Consider the following 20,899-nt stretch of genomic DNA (forward strand, 5'->3'; position numbering starts at 1 on the left):
GAAGGCCAGGAATAAAAGGGTCTGATGCGTATATTTGATGCATAGAGATTGAAAGGAAGAAGGAAGTGTGGATGCTAGGAGAAGAAACAGGTATTTTAGGGCATAGTAGTCACAGGTCAGGGGTAAAATCTAGGCTCTGCAAGGTCAGATTCTGCTAGAGCTGTGGGTTTGACATTCACTTTGCATTTGTCCCCATTACTTGGTACATAATGATTTTTTTATCAGAGATCTGCAGTCACTGCTGAGCTTTTTCTTGCTAAGAAAAACTCATATATACTTCTGATTGAGCATTATTGAGCAACTTGTTAAGCAAAACCCAGTGCAGAAAATAGAAATAAGTAAAAAAACCTAATGCATGTAGCATGTGCCATTGGTGAGAAGTATGCTGGGGCTGCTTACTTTTGTCTAGAGACTAAAAAATCGAATGTTTTATGGTACGGATTTTGTTGAGAAAGTGATGAAATATATTTGTGTGTGTGTGTGTGTGTGTGAGTGTGTGTGTGTGTGTGTGTGTGTGTGTGTGTTTTGCTTTTTGCTAGAAATTCCCCCCAGTCACCATGCCCAATTTTATAGATTTGAAACAAGGCTGCAATAGAAGATAAGGAAAGGGTGAGAGGGGATAAAGTAGAGTACGAGACTATTTTTAAAGCATGTTTAAGGGATGTTTGATTAGGTTTATCTTTTAATTTGATAACTTCAAAAATAATATCATGCTGCCATTGATGGTCTCCCATCCTTTAGTAACTTGCATTTCTTAGAACTGTAGTTCATGTGCAGTTTAGTGTTGGTTTTATTGCGCTGCAAATGCTTAGATGTCTTTTGCAACTGAAAATGCCATTTGTTTAAAACCATGGGCTGACAGAGTTCTCAGATTTGTACTTCTAGGCCAGATCTCACCTCTGAGCTCCAAACCTAAATATCCGGCTGTCCTCTCAGGGTCTCCATATGGATGTCTCCGTAGGCTTTTCAAACTTGGTGTGTCTAAAATGGAAGCCTCAGGATTTTTCTTTCTAAACTTATGTCACTGTGTCTCTGTAGATGGCAACACCATCCACCTAGAAACCTCAGAGTCATTCTTGAAACTTCCTTGTCCCATTTTCCCTTTATCTGCACCCAAACCCTAGGCTTCCTGGGTGCCTCCATAGCATCTCTCACATCAGGTCCCTTCTTCCTGCCCTGCTTGCCCATCTCTAGTCCAGACTGTCCCTGGCTTGAACTGCCTCCATCCTTCTACACTCACTTCCCATAGCTCCTTCTTCCTATTTACTATGTAGCCAATGTGGCCATTGGAAACATCACCAGACCCAGCTCCTCACTCTCAACCCACTTGTTTTTTTCCTTTTGGGGGGCATGCTTCAGAACTGATTTCTAGGCTTATGATCTGGCCCTGGCACATACCTCTACTTATGTCCTTTTCTCCTTGCTCTATCTGGAATCCACTTTTTCCAGCTCCTTCTGATCCTTGTTTATCTCCAACTACCCTTCAGGGTTCAGTTAAACTTTCCTTTTCTCAAGAGATCTCCTTTCTGCACTGTCCACCCCATTAGCACTCTCAGCATACTGTGTTTTGCTTCTAGATTGCCCAATACAATTCTTTTTTATTATTTATTTTTTTAAGTTGTTGATGGACCTTTATTTTATTCATTTATTCATATGCGGTGCTGAGAATCAAACCCAGTGCCTTACGCATGCTAGGCAAGTGCTCTACCACTGAGCCACAACCCCAGCCCACCAATACAACTCTTAACTAAATGAAGAATTGTGTATTCAGTTATTGAATGTCTATCTCCCTCCCCCACACCAGAAGGGAAGCACCAGAGAACAGGTGATTTATTTACCCAGATCACAATTGTGTTTCCCACTTCCACAACAGTGACAGGTGAGTAGCAGCTTGGCAGATGTTTCTTGAGTATATACTCTGTACTGGGTCATGGAGTTAGGATTAGGATACAACAGTTAAAAATACTGAAGAAATGATGCATATTAGATGGAGAAGAAAAAGGAAATCTTATTGGAAAAGCAACTTCTGAGCTAGGGATGAGCTTGAGAATAGTGGGGGTAGAGGTAGGAGTTCCAAGCCAGTAGAGGGCACAGTTGACATAAGTAATAGTGCACATAGCATCAATTTTGCATTCATGGTTCAATTGAAGCCAGTGGGTGAGATCTATAAGCTAGAGACACAGATCATCCTTAGAACTGCACTCTTGTTTTCCTTTTTATCCCAACATAGTCTAAATCTGCAGTGCTTCACATTCTGAATGTGTGCTGTCTGTACTCTAGCCATAGGAAGGTCTTTTCTCAGGTTTGCACTATCTCTGACTTTGGCAGTTTATGTCCCATGGCTTTGATCTGAGTTGAGGCTTTTGTTGCTCTGGTGCTTCTCTGTAGTTAGCAGCTATGCTATTTGCAAAGTTGTATGGTATTGAATGCTCCCTTACCCTCCCTCCTGAGGCAGCCACACAGCAGCTGCCTTGGTGTCCTGCTGACACCCAGCCCCTACCTAGGGCCCAGTTTGTGCAAAGGGATAGGTAACTCTCTGTTCCACATGGGACTCTCAGGCAACAAAGCTTGTTGATAGAGGAGGCAAAGGTACACTTCCTCACAATGAAACTAAAGGAAAACTCCTATCAATATTTCTCTACCTACTAATCCCATGCCCTTGGGGAGTTACAGTGAGGAGCTGGCTTTATGTACTACAGGCAAAGCAAAAAGTAAATGAGACATTCCCTTATCCATTCTGGGGAGACAATATAGTGATCTTTACCTGGGACATGGAATGAATGTAGTGACACTTTAAAGAGCAGAATCTGCATGACAGATTGTTTTGATAAATGTGTGGAAGATTAGTGTATGTTCAACTACAGGGGATTTTTTTTCTTTCTTTCTCTCTCTTTTTTTTTTTTTTTTTTTTTTTTTTAGTTATTTGAGAGGATCCTACTTGATGGGTCCAAATGTTAACTTTTAAAGGTAAGAATTAGCATTTCAGCCAGTCAGCTTATTTGGCATTTACCTGCTGATTCTATTATTTGCCGACTGACATTACCCTAGTAATGAAGAAAAAGCAAACCTGCAGACTAGATATTCACATATTTCTTTCTTAATACACTATATACAAATTATTTGTCTGTGTTCTTGCAGAAGATATTTTCTTAACAGTTGGCTGCCAATTGAATTTTTAGAAATCAAATTCAACTAGCTGCAGGAACAGATCAAATAAGCGTTAGCTTCCTTTCTAATTAAACATCACCAGACAGTAATTCCTGGCTCTGCAGCTTTCAGTCTCTTTTTCCTGGTTCTTTTTGTCCAGCAATTGCTTTGTAAGTAAGTGAAGTTACTGATGAGAGTCACTGTTTAAAGGAGGCTTCAATGAATGATTTTACAAGTTTGGATTTTAATAAAAGTATGAATGCTTGGCCCTTATGTCACTGGGTTTTTGTGGTAAATCTAATTCCAAATGTCCTTTTTGGAATAGCCTACTTTCAGCATAAAAAAAAATATGAGACTCCAAACCTAACTCCTAAAATGAACCAAAAAAGATAATAAATCAGTCAAAAACTGATAAAGGAAGAGCTCCTTCTTTTTCTATTTCTTGAAATAGCTTGAAAAGTATTGGTATTAATTCTTCTTTGAAGGTTTTGTAGAACTCCGCTGTATAGCCATCTGGTCCAGGGCTTTTCTTAGTTGGTAGTCTTTTGATGGCTTCTTCTATTTCTTCTTTTGTTATTGGTCTGTTTAAATTGTGTGTGTCTTCCTGTCTCAATCTGGGCAAATCATATGCCTTAAGAAATTTATCGATATCTTCATTATCTTCTATTTTATTGGAATATAGGGTTTCAAAATACTTTCTAATTATCTTCTGTATTTCTGTAGTGTCTGTTGTGATATTGCCTTTTTCATCCCGTATGTTAGTAATTTGAGTTCTCTCTCTTCTTCTTTTCGTTAGCATGGCTAAGGGCTTGTCTATCTTATTTATTTTTTCAAAGAACCAACTTTTAGTTTTATCTATCTTTTCAATGGTTTCTTTTGTTTCAATTTCGTTGATTTCTGCTCTAATTTTAATTATTTCTTGTCTTCTACTACATTTGCTGTTGTTTTGCTCTTCCTTTTCTAGGTTTTTGAGGTGTTGTGTGAGTTCATTTATTTGTTGGTTTTTTCTTTTTTTGAGGTAAGAACTCCAAGAAATGAATTTCCCTCTTAAAACTGCTTTCATTGTGTCCCATAGATTCTGGTATGTTGTGTCTGTGTTGTCATTTGACTCTAAGAATTTTTTCATCTCCTCCTTTATGTCTTCTACAACCCATTGATCATTCAATAACATATTGTTCATTTTCCATGTGATGTAGGATTTTTCCTTCCTTCTTTTATCATTGATTTCCAATTTCATTCCATTATGGTCAGATATGGTGCATGGTATTATCTCCACGCCCTTATAATTACTAAGAGTTGCCTTATGGCATAATATATGGTCTATCTTTGAGTAGGATCCATGTGCTGCTGAGAAGAACGTGTATCCACTTGATGATGGTTGATATATTCTATATATGTCGGTTAAGTCTAGGTTATTGATTGTGCTGTTGAGTTCTATAGTTTCTTTATTCAGCTTTTGTCTAGAGGATCTGTCTAATGGCGAGAGCGGTGTGTTGAAGTCACCCATAATTATTGTGTTGTGGTCTATTTGACTCTTGAACTTGAGGAGAATTTGTTTTATGAACGTTGCAGCTCCATTGTTTGGTGCATACAAATTGATGATTGTTATGTCTTGTTGGTGGATGGTTCCTTTTAACAGTATATAGTGACCTTCTTTATCCTTCTTGATTAACTTAGGTTTGAAGTTGATTTTATTCGATATGAGTATGGCCACTCCTGCTTGCTTCCGAGGGCCATATGAGTGGTATGATTTTTCCCAACCTTTTACCTTCAGCCTGTGTATGTCTTTTCCTATCATATGAGTCTCCTGAAGGCAGCATATTGTTGGATTTGTTTTTTTGATCCAGGTTACTAGCCTATGTCTCTTGATTGGTGAATTTAGGCCATTAACATTTAAGGTTACAATTGAGATATGATTTGTATTTCCAGTCATGCTTCTTTATTTATTTATTTTAGTTTGGCTAGTTTTGCTTTTTGGTTGTTTTCCTCCCCCTTTACTGAGATACCTCCTGCTGTTAGTTTTGGGCACTATTTATCAAATCCTCTTCTTGTAGTGTTTTGTTCAAAATGCTTTGCAGAGCTGGTTTTCTTGCTGCAAATTCTTTTAGCTTTTGTTTATCATGAAAGATTTTAATTTCATTGTCAAATTTGAAGCTCAATTTTGCTGGATATAGTATTCTTGGTTGGAATCCATTATTTTTCAGCGTTTGAAATACATTATTCCAGGATCTTCTCGCTTTCAAAGTTTGTGATGAGAAATCGGTCGTTAACCTAATTGGTTTACCCCTGAAAGTAATCTGCCTCTTTTCTCTCGTAGCTTTTAATATTCTCTCCTTGTTCTGTACGTTGGCTATCTTCATAATTATATGTCTTGGGGTTGGTCTATTATGGTTTTGAATGTATTTTGAGTCATCACTAAATTTGCTTAAGAATTCAGTAACTTTTTTTAGATTCCATAGCATTTTACCATATTGATAATTATGCATTTTATGATTAAAGAGAATTTACTTTTCCTTTTAATCTATAAGTATTTTTCTTCCTTTCTTTTCTATTTTTAAAATTAGCTTGTGACATTGGCTGGACTTTGACATACAGTGCTGAAGTGAACTGGTAAAATTGGGTATCCTTCCCTTGTTTTTTGTTGTTAGGGAGAAATTATACAATTTTTCACTACTAAGTATTATGATAACTAAAGTTAGACATTTCATTAGTGCCCTTTATCGATTTGAGGAAATAACCTTCTGTTCCTAGCCTCCTGAAGATTTTTGTCATGACTGTTACTGAATTTTGTCAAAAGTTTTTTCTTTATTTATCACCAATATGGTGAAGCACATTGATTGATTTTCAAGTATTGAAAGAACTTTGCACTTTCTTGAGAATATATTCTAGTAGAGTGTATTTACTATATTTATTTTGCTCAGATTTTGTAAAAATTTTTAAATCCATGTCCATGAAGATTGTCAGTCTGTAGTTTTCTTATTTTGTAATGGTTTTGGCTGATTTGGGCATCAGGGTAGTGCTAGCCTAGTAAAATGAATTATAGTCTGCATTCTGTTTTCTGGGAAAATTTGCATAGATTTGGTATGACTTCTTCCATAAATGTTTCATAAAATTTACCAATGAAGCCATCTGGACTTGGAATTTTCCTTGTAGGAAGGTTTTTAACTACATATGCAATTTGTTTAATAAATAAATGTGGAGTCACTTAGACTCCCCATTCATTCTTGAGCGAGTCAGTGAAATTATAATTTATGCAACTATTTGAAAGACCCACATGGATTTTTATAAACCAAGGGCAGCCCATCTGAATTGTCATACAGATGACATCTTTTAGAAAACCAGAGCAGGAGATCCCATAATTACGGATTCACCTGCCCAATAAAATGTGTTTGCAACCTCAAAATCAGTACTTATGGCACTTTTGTGATCACAGAAAAACACAGGTGAAAAAAAAGTTGAGTCACCAATGCCCACAATCTCAGCAGCAGGTTAAAAATAAAAGGGTGGGGGGAACAAGGCTCTGTTTTCATTTCCATTCCCATACACAGATGAAGAGAGAATGGAGATGGGAGGAGACAGGGCAGTACAATGCTAGAAACTCCAGCTTTGGGGCTAGGGGCTAGTTGACAGAGTTTGAATCCTGGATTAGACGCCTATCAGTGGGGGTAGCCTCCCTCAAAGTCACTTAACATCTGATTCAGGCAGGCTTTAGGAAGGACCAAGAATTTCGACTGTTAGGAACCTTTGAAGATTAAGAGTACTACGCATATGAAACTTGGTTTAAAAATCTTTTTAAGGAATAGGTACCATTTTACCTTTTCCTGCACCAATCACTACCATTATTTTATTTAAAAAATTGAAAATTTACACTCTAAATAAAGTGAATGAGATATGGCCTAGCATTCGGAGCCTCAGGCACAGCTAAATTTTGAAATAATCAGAGATTTATATTTAAACAGAGAGACCTCTACCCTCTACTTCCTTTCTGGGTTTTAAATTAACTTTAAGATAGGTTCCTGCTCCCCAGAGAGGGAACTGCCAATTTCTCTCTAAAGCAACTGACTGGCCTAACATTCAGATACTGAATTTTGGGGATTTCCCAGATGAACAACATCTGGAGGACTTCAATCCAGCAGTAAAACTTCACCAGTCCATAAACTTAACTCGGCACTCAAGAAATAATTTTGTTTGTTTGCTGTTTGTTTTGTTAGCCTTTTAGTTTTTCACTTGTAAACATAAATGAACAATGAAAGATTTCCAGATATTGGTAAAAAAAAAATCTTAATTTGAAGGCAGAGGTTACAAATTAAAAAGTAGAAAACAATAACTTGAAAGAAAAAAGATAATTCAGGGAGACCTCCAAAACACTCCAAAATTATCTCTGACATTCCCAAAGGGAATTGTATATCCCAGAAGAACTGCACATACATGAAACATGAACAGGAAGCTGATAAAGAGAAGAGTCAGGGGAGTAAACAGTAATGGTTGCATAATGAAAATGCAAAACCTATGGTTTTAAAATTATGAAAAATTTCAAGATGTAAGCAACCCAGCATTAGCATGAAATCAAATATGGGACCCTTCCCAGCCCAGGGACCTCTGTGACCACACAAACCCATTACACTGGACCAGGGAAGAAGAAAGCTCTTGGAAATGAAATATACGATAGTATAAATAAGAAAAATGAAGAGTTGGAAGATAAAATAAGGAAATTGCCCAAGAAATTGAACAAAAAGATGGAAGAATATTCAAGGAAAGTAGAAGATAGAATAGAGATTCAAAATATAAATTTGGAGTCTCAGAGTATAGAAAAAATAGAGGGAAGAAAATAATTCTAGAAATAATATAAGACAAGTTTCCAAACTGAAGGATATGAGTTTATAAATTGAAAGGGCCAAGGTAAGACACTTACTATGAAATGTTGTATTTTCATGAATAAAGATAATTTTCCAGAAGCTTTCAAAGAGGGATAGAAACAAAATAATCCAATCACATATAAAGGATTGGAAATCAGAATGGGAGCAAAACCATAATGTTCACATAACCAGAAATTGTGATATAACTAGTATTTTGAAAGGCTGTGGAGAAGGGAAAGGAGTAAAAAGGCTGAATCATCATCTACCATAGTAAGAAGTCAGTGGACTGTCCATCTCACTGAAATTTCAGGAAAGAGCAAGAGAAACATTCAATTTAGAGATTTGGGGGGTAAAACGAACATGTGGAAAATAAGAAAACCTGTCTCAACTAAGAGGCAGAGGTCTCTTGAGTGCCAGAATTGTATTGGGGAAATAAAGCTACTGTTTTTCAATGTGAATCATGTAGAGCTGGTGCCCTTATAACTACAAGTGTCAATAATTTACCAATTAAAACGGAATTAAAAAGTAGATAAGGATTCACTGCGTTTTGCGTGGGACTTTAACAGATGTGACACTAATGATTCTGCTCTCCCCAGATTCCCGATACATTCTCCTGCCTGTCGTGTTACATCACCTCCACATTCACTTGCAAGAACAGAAGGACTTGATCATGTGTGCGCGTATCCTTAGCAACGTATTTTGCCTCATCAAGAAAAACAGCTCAGTAAGTAAATACAGGTCATAGTACGTAGTTCCCATCAAAGAGCTTCTGGAAATAAAATTTTAAATATCTTCAAAGAAACCATGCTACAGAGGAACCCTCTGAGACTCACTTTCATTTGCAGCTGGACTGGGTTGTTGTTGGGTTTTTTTTGTTGTTGTTGTTGGTTTTTTTTGGTTTTTCTCGGAAGGAATTTTTTTTACCCTTGTGGGATTGCTGTAACCCCAGCTAACCTGGGTTCTTAAACTTGGGTTTCAAGAAAGAACTGAATACCAAGTGAGAAAAATTAGAAAGTTCAAAGCCTCCCACATGTGTCTTTAATCTTGATGTGATGAACACTCTGTGGCAAGAATAAATTACTACTTGCAAAGGAATTGTTGGGGTCCATTCTGTGAAAGGCCACATCTTGATGCTCAGGGCTTGGCTTTGGCTCTTAGGTCTGGTCCCATGGAAATTGTGGAAGCAAAGGACAACCCCAGGAGACTAGGGGTAACTTGCAATTCTTTGCCCCCAACAATAGTAATCTAAATTGTTATGGCTTTGGGGATTCTTGTCACGGTGCTTGACTCCTGACACAGTGCATTGGGTTAGAGAATGTGGTACAAAATAAGAAAAACAGCATGCTTGCTTATAAATCAGACAAACCCAGAGTATTTCTGTTAATGGCTCAGGGATCTGGTGTGAAATGCACATAGGAAGGATGTCCTGTTCCAGTTCTGTCACTCTGCAACTGTTAATTAAGCATTGTTCTCATTGGTAACAGGTTGTACAAAGCAGAATTTTGGCAGCCAGTGCTGAGATGCCTGTTTCTCTGCCTGCCTATTACCTCTATGCTACAGTTTTCCCATTTTTGTCACTGTTATGATCAGCTCTGAAGAACTGGGATGGGTCCCTAGGGGAGCAGTGGAGCGAGAGCCCCAGTCATGTAGGAACAGAGTTGGTATTTGAGAGTAAAAGGCTAGAAACCCTGAATGTAAAACTGTGAGAAGAGGTCCATGCATGGAAAGGAACAGTTCACTTTCACCCACCTCAGTGATCCAGGCCCCAGAGGTGATCTGAAACTGGGTAGAACAGTGGCAACAAGGAAAAGCCGTACATTCTGATTTAAAACTCCCTCTGGGGCTGGGATATAGCTTAGTTGGTAGAGTGCTTGCCTTGCGTGCACAAGGCCCTGGGTTCAATCCCCAGCACCACCCAAAAAAGAAGAAAAAAATTCCTTCTGTACAATACATAGTTGGAATGTTTTTCCAAATTATAATTGCTGCAGTTAAAAAGTAAGCCAGATTTTTCACTACACAAAACCAAAAATAAATCTCAGCAGTAGTGGAGGTTATTTCTCCTTCTTTATTTCGACTTGGAAGTTGAAGTCAGGTTTTGGACCTAGCTGATAAGGATTTCAGAGCAGAAACCTACTCACTGGAGAGAAACCTTGGTAGCTTTATTGCAGGTGTAGGAAAGTTCATCATAAAAATCATAGCCAAAAGGCTCGTTAGAACTCACACTTCCTAATAGTATTCTTTACAGAGTGAGCTCCTTGGTAAGGAGCCCTTGTACACAGAGTTCTGTCTTGTGCAAGTATAATAAGAGCCTAAATCCACTATGTACAGTCAGTGCAGAGCAATTTGAATTTGTCTCTCAAATCCTGGGGGCTTGGGTAGTATTAACTGTGCCTCAGGAAAGCAGTTCTTGCCACAGCTGACCCTAGCTCCACAGTAGCTAAGGATGTTTGTCTAGACTGATCACCGTTTCCTAATATTTACATGTAGGATTTTTAAAAATCATGTTTTATAGGAATAGTCATTTGCACATCAACCAGAGTTTTGGAGAATTACCTGTATGGCTCCAGTGCTGAGAAGAGTAAATGTAAGCACAATTGGGAATCACGGAATTATAGACTCTAAGAACCAGAGGGGACTTTCAGTGAGGAAGCAGGCCCAGAGAGGCAGACTGATTTGCTTGAGGTACATGCCTGTTAGGGCATAGCTGACAGTCTCAATTAGCCTACTGTGCTTCCGATGGCCTCACCCCAACTTTTCATTCGTCTCTCAGGTATCCGTTGCATGGCCAGGTGGTGTACCCTTGAGTAAGCTGTAACTTCTCTGGGCCTTGGTTTTCTGTAAGGTCATTCACTTACGTGAGGTCCAGATCTCTCGTGCTCTTGAGTTCTCTGAGTCTTCAATTCTGTATTTGGAAATGGGCCTTTTTCCCCTTTGCAATTAAAGAGAGAATAATATACCTATTAAGCCACAATTTCCTGAAGATTTTTTTCTCCTTAGGAAAAATCTGTGTTGGAGGAAATAGATGTGATAGTGGCCAGCCTGCTGGACATCCTGCTGAGGACCATCCTGGAGATCACCAGCCGACCCCAGCCATCCGGCTCCACAATGCGGCTCCAGTTCCAGGATGTGACTGTAAGATTAAAGCAAATGGCACTTGGAACAGGGCCTAGTTTGACTTCTTAAAGCTTCAGTCATTTTGAGGGTGGGTTGCTATAAGAATCCGGAAAATCCAACCTTGCAAGAGTATGTGTGAGCATTTCAAATGTATGTGAGTTCTCCTTCATTTAATAAGGAAACTGTCGTATGAATCTTGTGGTTAAAAGATCTTACAACAAGCAGTTTCTAATTTCAGAAAGTCAACTTTGATATTAGTTTTCATTTTGCCCAATTTAATCTACAGTTTTATATCCCCAGTTAACTTGGTAACTTTTCATTCTCTTTTCATCTATCAGATTACCTGAGGAACCCAAAATAGTGAAATAGGGCCATGAAAGTCAGGGTCCCTGGATTCAAATTCTGGATTTTTCACTGTGTCTAGCCAGGGTCTTTACTCTGCTAGACTTCAGTTCCTCTCAGCTATGGTATGATAAGATATGACTTGGTAAATTCTAAGGGGCCTTCAAGCTCCACTATCTTATGAGTCTAATGTAAATAATGCAATTCATATAAACTATTAAGAAATAATATAACTGACAGTTTATATACACATACACACACACACACACCAGCACACACACATATACATATATTTAAATGTGTGTATACACATACTTTTTTTCTCTTTCAGCAGTGCTAGGAGCCTTATGCATACCAGGCAAGCTCTGTACCGCTAAGCTATCCTTAGCCCTTGCACACACATATTTCTATTTAAAATTCACATTCAACTACTAAAAACTATCTTTAGCCTTTATTAAGAATATTCTCAGACATTCAGCCAGCCTTTCCGGGCAACACACCTTCTACCCTGGCCTAGTTTGTGTGTAACCTCGCGGAAATGGCCCCAGAGCTGGTGAATGCTGCTGTGGTTTACTCAAAGACGCAACTGGGCACATTTTGGCATCACTCCAAGGTTGAGCTTGTTCCTCCAACCCCTGATGAGATCCCTACAGCTATTCAAAGCCTGAAAAAAATAGTCAAGAGTGCTCAAACTGGTAGCTTCAAACAGTTCACAGTTAAGGAAGCTGTGCTTAATGGTTTGGTGGCCACTGAAGTGTGAATACTATTTTATATAAGAGAGATCATAGGCAAGCGTGGCATAGTTGGCTACAACATTTGAAGACCAATCTTTAACATCTGATTATATTTGATTTATTGTTTGAGTTTTCTTGGACCACATATAATCAGATTGTATCTGAATAAAATAAGATGTGTCAGGGAAAAAAAGAATATTCTCTCAAGCAAATGGTATCATTTGCAGAAATGGCATTAGATGCTGTAGTTTTCATGTATAAATTATTTACAACAGTGTCAACCTTTTCCATCAGTTTTACCTATAATGTGCTGTGGAACTGCTGTCTTAAAAATGTTTGCCTAGGTCCTGGTGCAAACAATTTTTATTTTTACTTAAAATAATAAGAATTCTGTATCAGTTTTCCCATAAAGGTTGGCTGTTTCATGATGGCTGTCTTGTGTTGCTTTCTTCTTGCTTCCATCATAAGATTTACCTGAATAAACTAAATTCCATTTTGAGGAAGTAAAGTTAAATTCTTTCTATTAATAAAGTAGAGTTGGAAGTAGTATGAAAAACTTTCTAATTAGTATACTCACCACACTGCTTCTTTAAAAGAAGAATAAAATAACAGTTTCTCATTGGCCTGAGGCATTTTACCTGTAAAATGGGGCCTGACTTCTAGAGTTTGTTGCATATACTTACCATATTACCTGGTGCACAATAAATGCTCACAGCGTGTTACTGTTGCTTACTGACAATGGAGTTTAAAGATTTGAGGATTTTGTTTTAAATTATGAGTTTAAAGGTTTAGGGGGTTTTATTCTCAATTTGGGGTTTCTTTCATCTTTTATAGATCAAACTTTTTTTACTAAGTATACAATCACATGCAGTTAAGAGAAATAATATAAAGCTATCCCATGTGGCTTTTACTTAGTTTTCTCAATGGTAACCTCTTGCAGAAATCTAGAATAACATCACAACCAAACTATTGAAATTAATACAATTAAGATGCAGACTATTTCCATCACCCTGAGTTTTTCTTGTGTTGACATTTTATAGCTAAACCCACTTCCTTTTCACCTCCACCTCTTCCTTAACCCCTGGCAACACAACTCTGTTCTCTATTTCTGTAATTTTTTCATTTCAAGAATGTTATATAAATAGAAACATATAGCATGTTAACCTTTGTGACTTTTTTTTTTAACTCAACGTAATTCTCTGAAGATTCATCCAGGTAGCTGTATCACTAGTTGCTGGTTTCTTTGTTTGTTTGTTTTTTGTGTTTTGTGGGTTTTTTTTTTTTTTTTGGTAGTTGTAGATGGACAGCATACCTTTATTTTATTTATTTTTATGTGGTGCTGAGGATCAAACCCAGTACCTTGCATGTGCTAGATAAGCACTCTACCATTGAGCTACATTCCCAAACCTCACTAATTGCTTTTTAATTGCTGAGTGTCATTCCATGGTATAATAGAACATGGTGCTTAACCATTCACCCACTAAAGGTCACCAGGGTTGTTTCCAGATTTTGGCTATTACCATAAAGCTGTTATATGCATTGTATAAGTTTTATGTGAACATAGGTCTTATTTTCTGTAGTATAAATTACCAGGGGTGTGTAACTGCTAACCCATATGGTAGCTGGGTGTTTAGTTTTTTTTTGTTTTTAAGAAACTGCCAAACTTTTTTCCACAGTTGCTATGCCATTATATATTCCCATTTATGAATAGGTTCTTAACACCCTCATTAGCATTTGGTATTGTCACTTAATTTTTTTTCAGGAGCAGGAGTACTTTCTGATAGATGTAGAGTGATATTGTGGTTTTCATTTGCATTTCTCTAATAACTAACAACACAAATATTCTTTTCATATGCTTATTTGCCATCTATATATCCACTTCAGTAAAATATTTCTTCATATTTTCCCATTTTCTTATTGAATTGCTTTTTACTGTTGAGTTTTTGATAGTTCTTTATATACTCTATATATTATGTAGTTCATTTTTCAGTACATAGTTTGTAGATGTTTTCTCCCACTCTGTAGTTATTTTATTCATTCTCTTATCAGGGTTTGTAAAAGCAAATATGTTTAGTTTTAGTGAAGTGTAGTTTATTAATTTTTCCTTTTATGGGTCCTGCATTTGGTGTCAAGTCTAAGAAGTCTAGTTCTGTATCCTGAAGTTTACCACCTAGTTTTTTTCCTAAAAATTTTATAATTTTATAATTAGCATCTAATGCCATGAACCATTTTAAGTTAATTTTTGTGCAAATTGTGTTGAACCATTTTAACACCACCATCATCTCAATGTTGACATCTGTTGACAGTCTTTTTTTCATTCAGTTTGAATTCTTCTTGACTCTTGGTATAATGATTTTCATTTGAAATCTGAACATTTCTGTGTTATAATGTTCTGGATCTTATGTAAGCCTTCTGTTTTTGCTGGATTTATGCAGTATCACTCAGCTGGGAAAGAAGAGGATGCCAACTTATTATGGCCAGATGGAGATAAAAGCCCAGATCTCCCACTTGGCCTCCTAGACACCTGAGGGAAGAGGGATGTTGTTACTGTTGGATAGCGATGGAAAGTTCTGGCCCTACCCATAATCTCTACTTGCAGGGTTTCTGTTCTAAAAGGCTCAGGGGTCACTCCAGTTGAACTGACTAACTGGGCTGCGCAAAATAACCACACAAGAGACACAAATACCTTTTTCTTAGAGGTCGCTGTGACGGCTCCTCTGACCTGAAGGGTCCGCAGAAAGAGAGAGAGCGAGAGCATGTGCTGACCCCTTTTATTGAGGAGAAGCTATTCAAATGAGGCCAGGGGTCAGGTTTCAGGGGGCTGAGTCTATCTTCATGATGTCTACTGTCAGCAGGTTGACTGACACCTGGGTAGGCCACACCCAAGGGCACAGTAAGAGGAGGGGACACACACAAGGCACTTCCATGGAAGATTCTATCCTAAACAGGGCAAGGGGTTATATTACAAAGGAACAGGTGAGTGTAGCTCCACCCATGGGGCTGTAGCAAGACACACCCACGCACAAGATACTGACCCTTGAACCCAAGAAAGGTGGGGAAAGCTCTGCCACATTTCTGTGACTTAGCGCCTCAGCACCCCACTGGGGGAGTGTGACTCAGTCACGTGTAAGGTTGGTCTCCCACATCGACTGACCCCATTGTGAGAGTGCCCCTGTTATTCCTGGGCAGGGGTGAATGTCCTCACTCTCCAGGAGGCTTCCTCTGGCACCACCCAATGGGGAGAGAAAAGTGGGATTGTTCCTGGGAGGCGTGATGGAAATCCAGACTCCCCACCTTCACTGACACTTCCCACTGGGGATGAAAGTACCTGCTCCCAGTTGGGCTTTCTCTGCCACAGCTCTGGGAGAAATATTGGGGCTTCTTATTACTCATGAGAGTGAGAGTCTAGGCCCCCACCTGGCCTTCAAGGTGTAAATGTGGGTAAAGCCAACAATTTTTGTGGTGTTCTGCTGGAATAGAGTGGTTATTACTTAAACTGTTATCTTGTCAGTGTCCCCCTTTTCTGGTCCTTTTGTTACAGAGCAGGCTTTTCTTAGGGTACCCCCCCCCCGCCACCGCCAACCACTCAACTGTTGGTGTTTCAGGAAGGCTTGCTTCTGTAATCAAGTCTGGGGTGAACAAGGCCAAAAGAATAGAGCACCATGACCTTCCTTGGGTCCCAAGTTTCCTGGCTAGACTGTCTTCTTTCTCCAGCTTTTGGATCTTCTTCTGTTTGTTTTATATATTATAATATCCAGGTTTTTCATTGTGTTTAGCAGGAACAGTAGCGAGAAGTATACCTACCACCCTTTTACCTCAGAAGAAGGGAAGTCTTCATTATAGTTTTGATGGTAATAATGTAACTACTTCCTGGAAATAAAGCTCTTACACGAAATTATCATTGCACAGCAAAGAGAATTGTAGCACATGCTCTACAGGGTTAAGTCGTTCCTGTGGTCACAAGCTACAGTGCTCACCTCATCTCTACAGGGTATTCTTGATCTTTAGACCATCACAGTGCAGTAACCAGTGAGAAGCAACAGACTTGAAGAGGGCAGTGAGTCAGCCTTGCGGGTGATGTAGGGGGTGGAGCAGACAGAGTGACCATCCTGTGTACTCAATTTTAGGAAAATCACATAAAGAGAGTCGTTCCCACACAACTCTGGGGTGCTCTTTGCTGTGTGAAAAGCTTAACTCTTGAAGAAATGTGGGATGAAATTTTCTAGGAAACAATCCAAATTATTTGGCAACTTTGCCATCTATGACTCTGGTTTTATGCTTTAAGACATTTTTTTGGAGGACTCAGGCAGACCCAGTTTGATTTACTGTTTCACTGAGTGGGTTGAATTACGAAGAATGTCTCTAAGCCTCTGTTTGTCTTTAAAACAGAGAAAATAATTTTCTTCATCCCAAAGTTAATGACAGGATTTCATCAAGTCTGTAAACATGTTTAAGCGGTATCTGGTCTCAGAATAAACTTTAAACATTAGTTACTGTGGAAACACTAGGAGTCACACTAATGTTATCATTGATGCAGACTATAATCTGTTGTGGTTATAACTAATTCTGTGGTGAGATATGTGCTCTGATCATTCACAAAGTCAGTTCACTCTGGGCACAGAAGATCTAAGTTCCTTATAATTTTCCTGCAAGGGAACAGGCTTTCTAAACTGGGAGTCTTTATGTGGCAGCTCCATGAGCACCTTTCAGTCTTTTGAGCATGTTTTACCCATGCTGGGTGGATACACTGTGGGCAAAAGCAGTTCCCAAAAGCATGTCATGATGAGTTTCTCCATGCTCTGTTAAGTACCATGGTTGTGACCCTGCCTCCCAGCAACCCCAGCATGAGGACAGGCTTCTGTTGTATCATAATTCCCAATAACAGTAGTCTTATTTTTACCATTTAAAAGGATTGTACTTTTTGTTCTTCTACCAACTGTTCTTTAAACTTTAAAATGTTCTCTCTGGCTAGAGAAAGAAAAAAAAAGCACATTATAATCGGTTCCTTTCAAAACTCTAATTGTACATAGAAGCAGATTTTATAAAGCAGCATAACGGCCATTTGCCTCACACCCTCAGCTAATTGGACTCCAGAGTTCCTTACAATTTATAAATGCTTCTTTGCACATAATTCTGTTAAGTACCACTTCCAAGTGCGGGTGACTCAGTTCAGCATAGACCACATCTCAGACAGGTACTCTGTATGCTTATCTAAAGTTTTCATGCTTATGATTACAAAAGGAAAGGGGTACAAGAGAATTCTATTAAAATATCTGGAAAAAAGTATGCATATATTTAATGGAAGGTTTCTTGACACATTCAATACTCTTGAAGCTTTTTATAGAAATGCCCATTATGCGCCATGTGTACATAAAATTGGCACAAGCCACTGAAGACCATGGAGTTTTAAAGGCAATTTGTTAAGAAATTCCCCACACTAAACTAAGTGAATTTTGACTGGTGTTTTTTGTTTGTTTGTTTGTTTTTGCTTTTTACGTATTTTTAAAAACAAATTGTGAATTAAGGTTTTCATATAGACACACTCCTAAAATATCTTAAAAATAAAAAAATTACATTGTAGTCAAAAGATACATCAGTAAAGTATTAAACATTTAATCCTCTCACCAGGGTTGAATGTGCTTCAAGTTCCTAAATTGATTAAGTGAATAAATATAAATAGATGTTGGGGTTGATATAGTGCCCTAAGTGTGCCAGGGATTATATTTCAGAATGGTAAGTAATTTGCAGTGGGCCTCAGCCAGATATAACAAATACATAGTTAATAACCTGAATTCAAAGAGGTGTTTATCTATGTACATTGATTATAAAGACCTAATGAAAGTCTATTCACTCTTGAATTTTTTCCTCATTATTACTGATATTATTACAAATAATATGTAGTTTTTCAAGCTTTGGATTATTTCGATATTCACAGAATGTTGTGTTAAAGTAAAAAAGAATATGGATGTAGTAGATGTATTAAGGATAGTTAGGTTGTTGAGGATAGAGAGAAACGATGAAAAACTGGGTTTCTACCAATTAGATTTGCATTTTTAAATTGAGACATAATAAATTGAAAAGTGTCAATATTAGTTATCAACACACAGATTGTTGTACTTAGTTCTATTTAAATCCCCAAGCTCTCTATAAAATCACTATAAAATTTTCTCTATAAAATCAGATTAGTCTGGGAATTTGGAAGGAAAGCCACGGAGGGCTGACTTCTAGAGCCACAGATAGTTGGTTCACATCTTGGCTAGGCCAGCTTGCTGTGAAAGCTAGAGTAAACTTTTGAACCTGAACAAATACTTATTGTATCTTTGAAGTGAAGTTGTCCACCCAACAAGATTAATAAGGAATAAACTCAACAATGCAATCAAAGCATAGTAACTTCTACACCGTATAAATCATAGTGAAGTTTTTATTGAGTTAATAATTGTCATATAATAAGTTGCACATGTTTAAAATATACAGTTTGGTGTGTTTTGACATGTGTATACCCATGGTCCATCACGGTTATCACGATAATGAATGGGACCATTGCTCACAAGTTTCCTTTTGCCCTCTCTATTTGTTCTGTCTCGATCCTCCATCCTGTTCCATCCCCCAGCAACTATTTGCCCGAGTTTTATATTAAATTATCTGGCACTATACATATGTTTCCATTCTCCAGAATTTTAATATAACTAGAATCATATGACATATAGTTATTGTTGGTTTCAGGGGGTTGTGTTTTTTCTTGACAGGAGGTAAAGGTGTTGTTTTAGCCTATTTCATACAGTGACATTATTTGAGTTTTATCTCTGTTGCTTTGTGTGCAGTAGTCATTACTTATTATTGATGAGTAGTAATCCATTGTATGAATAGACTACAGTGTGTTTGTTTATTTGCTTGTTGGTAGACATTTGGGTTATTCATAGGTTTGACTATTGTTCCATTTATTTATTTATTTATTTATTTATTTATTTAGCACCTGTAATATATTCTCTTATTACCATGTTTTATATAAAATAAGTCTTAAAATCAGATAGTATAAACCCTACAACTTCGCTCTTCTTTTTAAAAGCTGTTTTGATTATTCTAGATCCTTTTCATTTCCATATATCTATTTAAATTAGCTTGTCAATTTCTATTCTCAGTAAAATCTGCTGAAATATTGATTGCAATTGCATTGAACAATACAATTGCTTATATTGTTCCCATGTCAATGTGGGAAGTAGTAATATCTTAACAATACTGAATCCCTCTCAATCCATGAATATAAAATATCTCTCCTTTTTATTTAGGTGTTCTTTAATTTCTTGCATCAGCAAAGCTTATACCTCTTGTGTTATATAGACCACTAATTAATTTCATATTTTTAAAGGTATTATAAAGGGTGTTATTTTAAATTTTAATTTTATATTCCTCATTTCTAGTATATAGAAGTGAAGTTGATATTTTCACACTTATATCCTGGGACATTAAAAACTTCTTTTTTCTTCTTTTTCTTTTTTTTTGGAGGGGTGCTATTGATTGAACCTGCGATCTCAGGTATGCTAGGCAAGTGTTCTACCACTCAGCTACCTCATCAACCTCAACAAATTCTAGCAGCTCTTTGTAGATTCTATAGCATTTTCTATGTATACAAGTATATTGTCTGTAAATTGAGACAGGTTTTTAAAAAATTTCTTTAAAACCTGTATTCTTTGATTTCTTTTTCTTGATTTATTATACTACCTAGAACCTGAATAGAAACCATGAATAAGCTTTGGTAGGTTTGAAAAGTATTTTTTCTTTATTTTTGAAATGGATAATAAATCTTGGTTGATAGCTGTTATTCTCTTATTGATTATTCTAAAAATGTTGCTGTACTGTATTTTAGCTTGTATTGTTCCCAAGAGAAATCTTCTCTCATCCTTATCTTTGTTTCTCTGTATAAAATTTATCTTTTTTCTCTGACCAGTGTTAAAATTTTCTCCTTATCACTGACTATAAGCAATTAAATTATGATATACTTCAGTGTAATTTCCTTGATATTTCTTTTGCTTGAAGTTAGTAGAAATTTTTTTAATACATAGTTTCTGGTTTTTCAAGAATATAAAGGATTTTTTCCCTTACATCTTTAATTGTTTTTCTGCCCTATTCCTCTTTGGGGCCACAAATTACATAGATAGATAGATAGATAGATAGATAGATAGATAGATAGATAGATAGATAGATTGATTCTGCTACTTGAAGTTGTTTCTATAATTCACTGGGATTTTTTTTCTTTTTATTTGTTTTGCTTCTCCAGTTGTTTTTTGGTTTTCTTTTGTTTTTTTTTTTCTGTATATGCTTTACTTTGGAGAATTTCTGTGACCTTATATGTAAGTTTAATGATCTTTTCTTTTGCACTGTCCACTCAATGAAGTTTCATCTCACAATTTGCAGTCCATTAGTTCTATTTCGAGTCCTATGTGAACTCTTGGTATTGTTCACTTTCAGTTCTTTCCTAAGTGTTATTTTTCTAGCCTTGGGTTGTTTCTTCATACACAAGCACTAAATTATCAAAAGTTGTTTCTTCAACTTTTCCATCTCATGTGAAAATATCAAAGGTTCCTTGGTTTATTAACAAGATAATATGTTGAGTTTGTAGGATATTTCTATTGGGCCATACTAATTAGTTTCTTGAATATTTACCCTAACTAATGTACAAGCGAAACCATTTTTTCATATCTGTATATT

At 37.1% G+C, this 20,899-nt stretch overlaps 1 protein-coding gene across 4 annotated transcripts in view; it reads left to right on the forward strand.

The window, feature by feature from the left end:
* The window catches only part of DOCK4 (dedicator of cytokinesis 4), a 446,200-nt gene that overhangs the window by 323,469 nt on the left and 101,832 nt on the right, over positions 1–20,899 (forward strand). For all 4 annotated transcript variants that reach the window (XM_081285589.1, XM_081285590.1, XM_081285587.1 and 1 more), the window contains 2 exons: positions 8,600–8,727; positions 11,001–11,135. In XM_081285589.1, the coding sequence (XP_081141715.1) occupies positions 8,600–8,727; positions 11,001–11,135 (263 nt within the window). The remainder of the gene's footprint in view (positions 1–8,599; positions 8,728–11,000; positions 11,136–20,899) is intronic.

The sequence above is a fragment of the Spermophilus citellus genome (genome assembly GCF_964194105.1).
Source record: "Spermophilus citellus genome assembly, chromosome: 3".
NCBI lineage: Eukaryota > Metazoa > Chordata > Mammalia > Rodentia > Sciuridae > Spermophilus > Spermophilus citellus.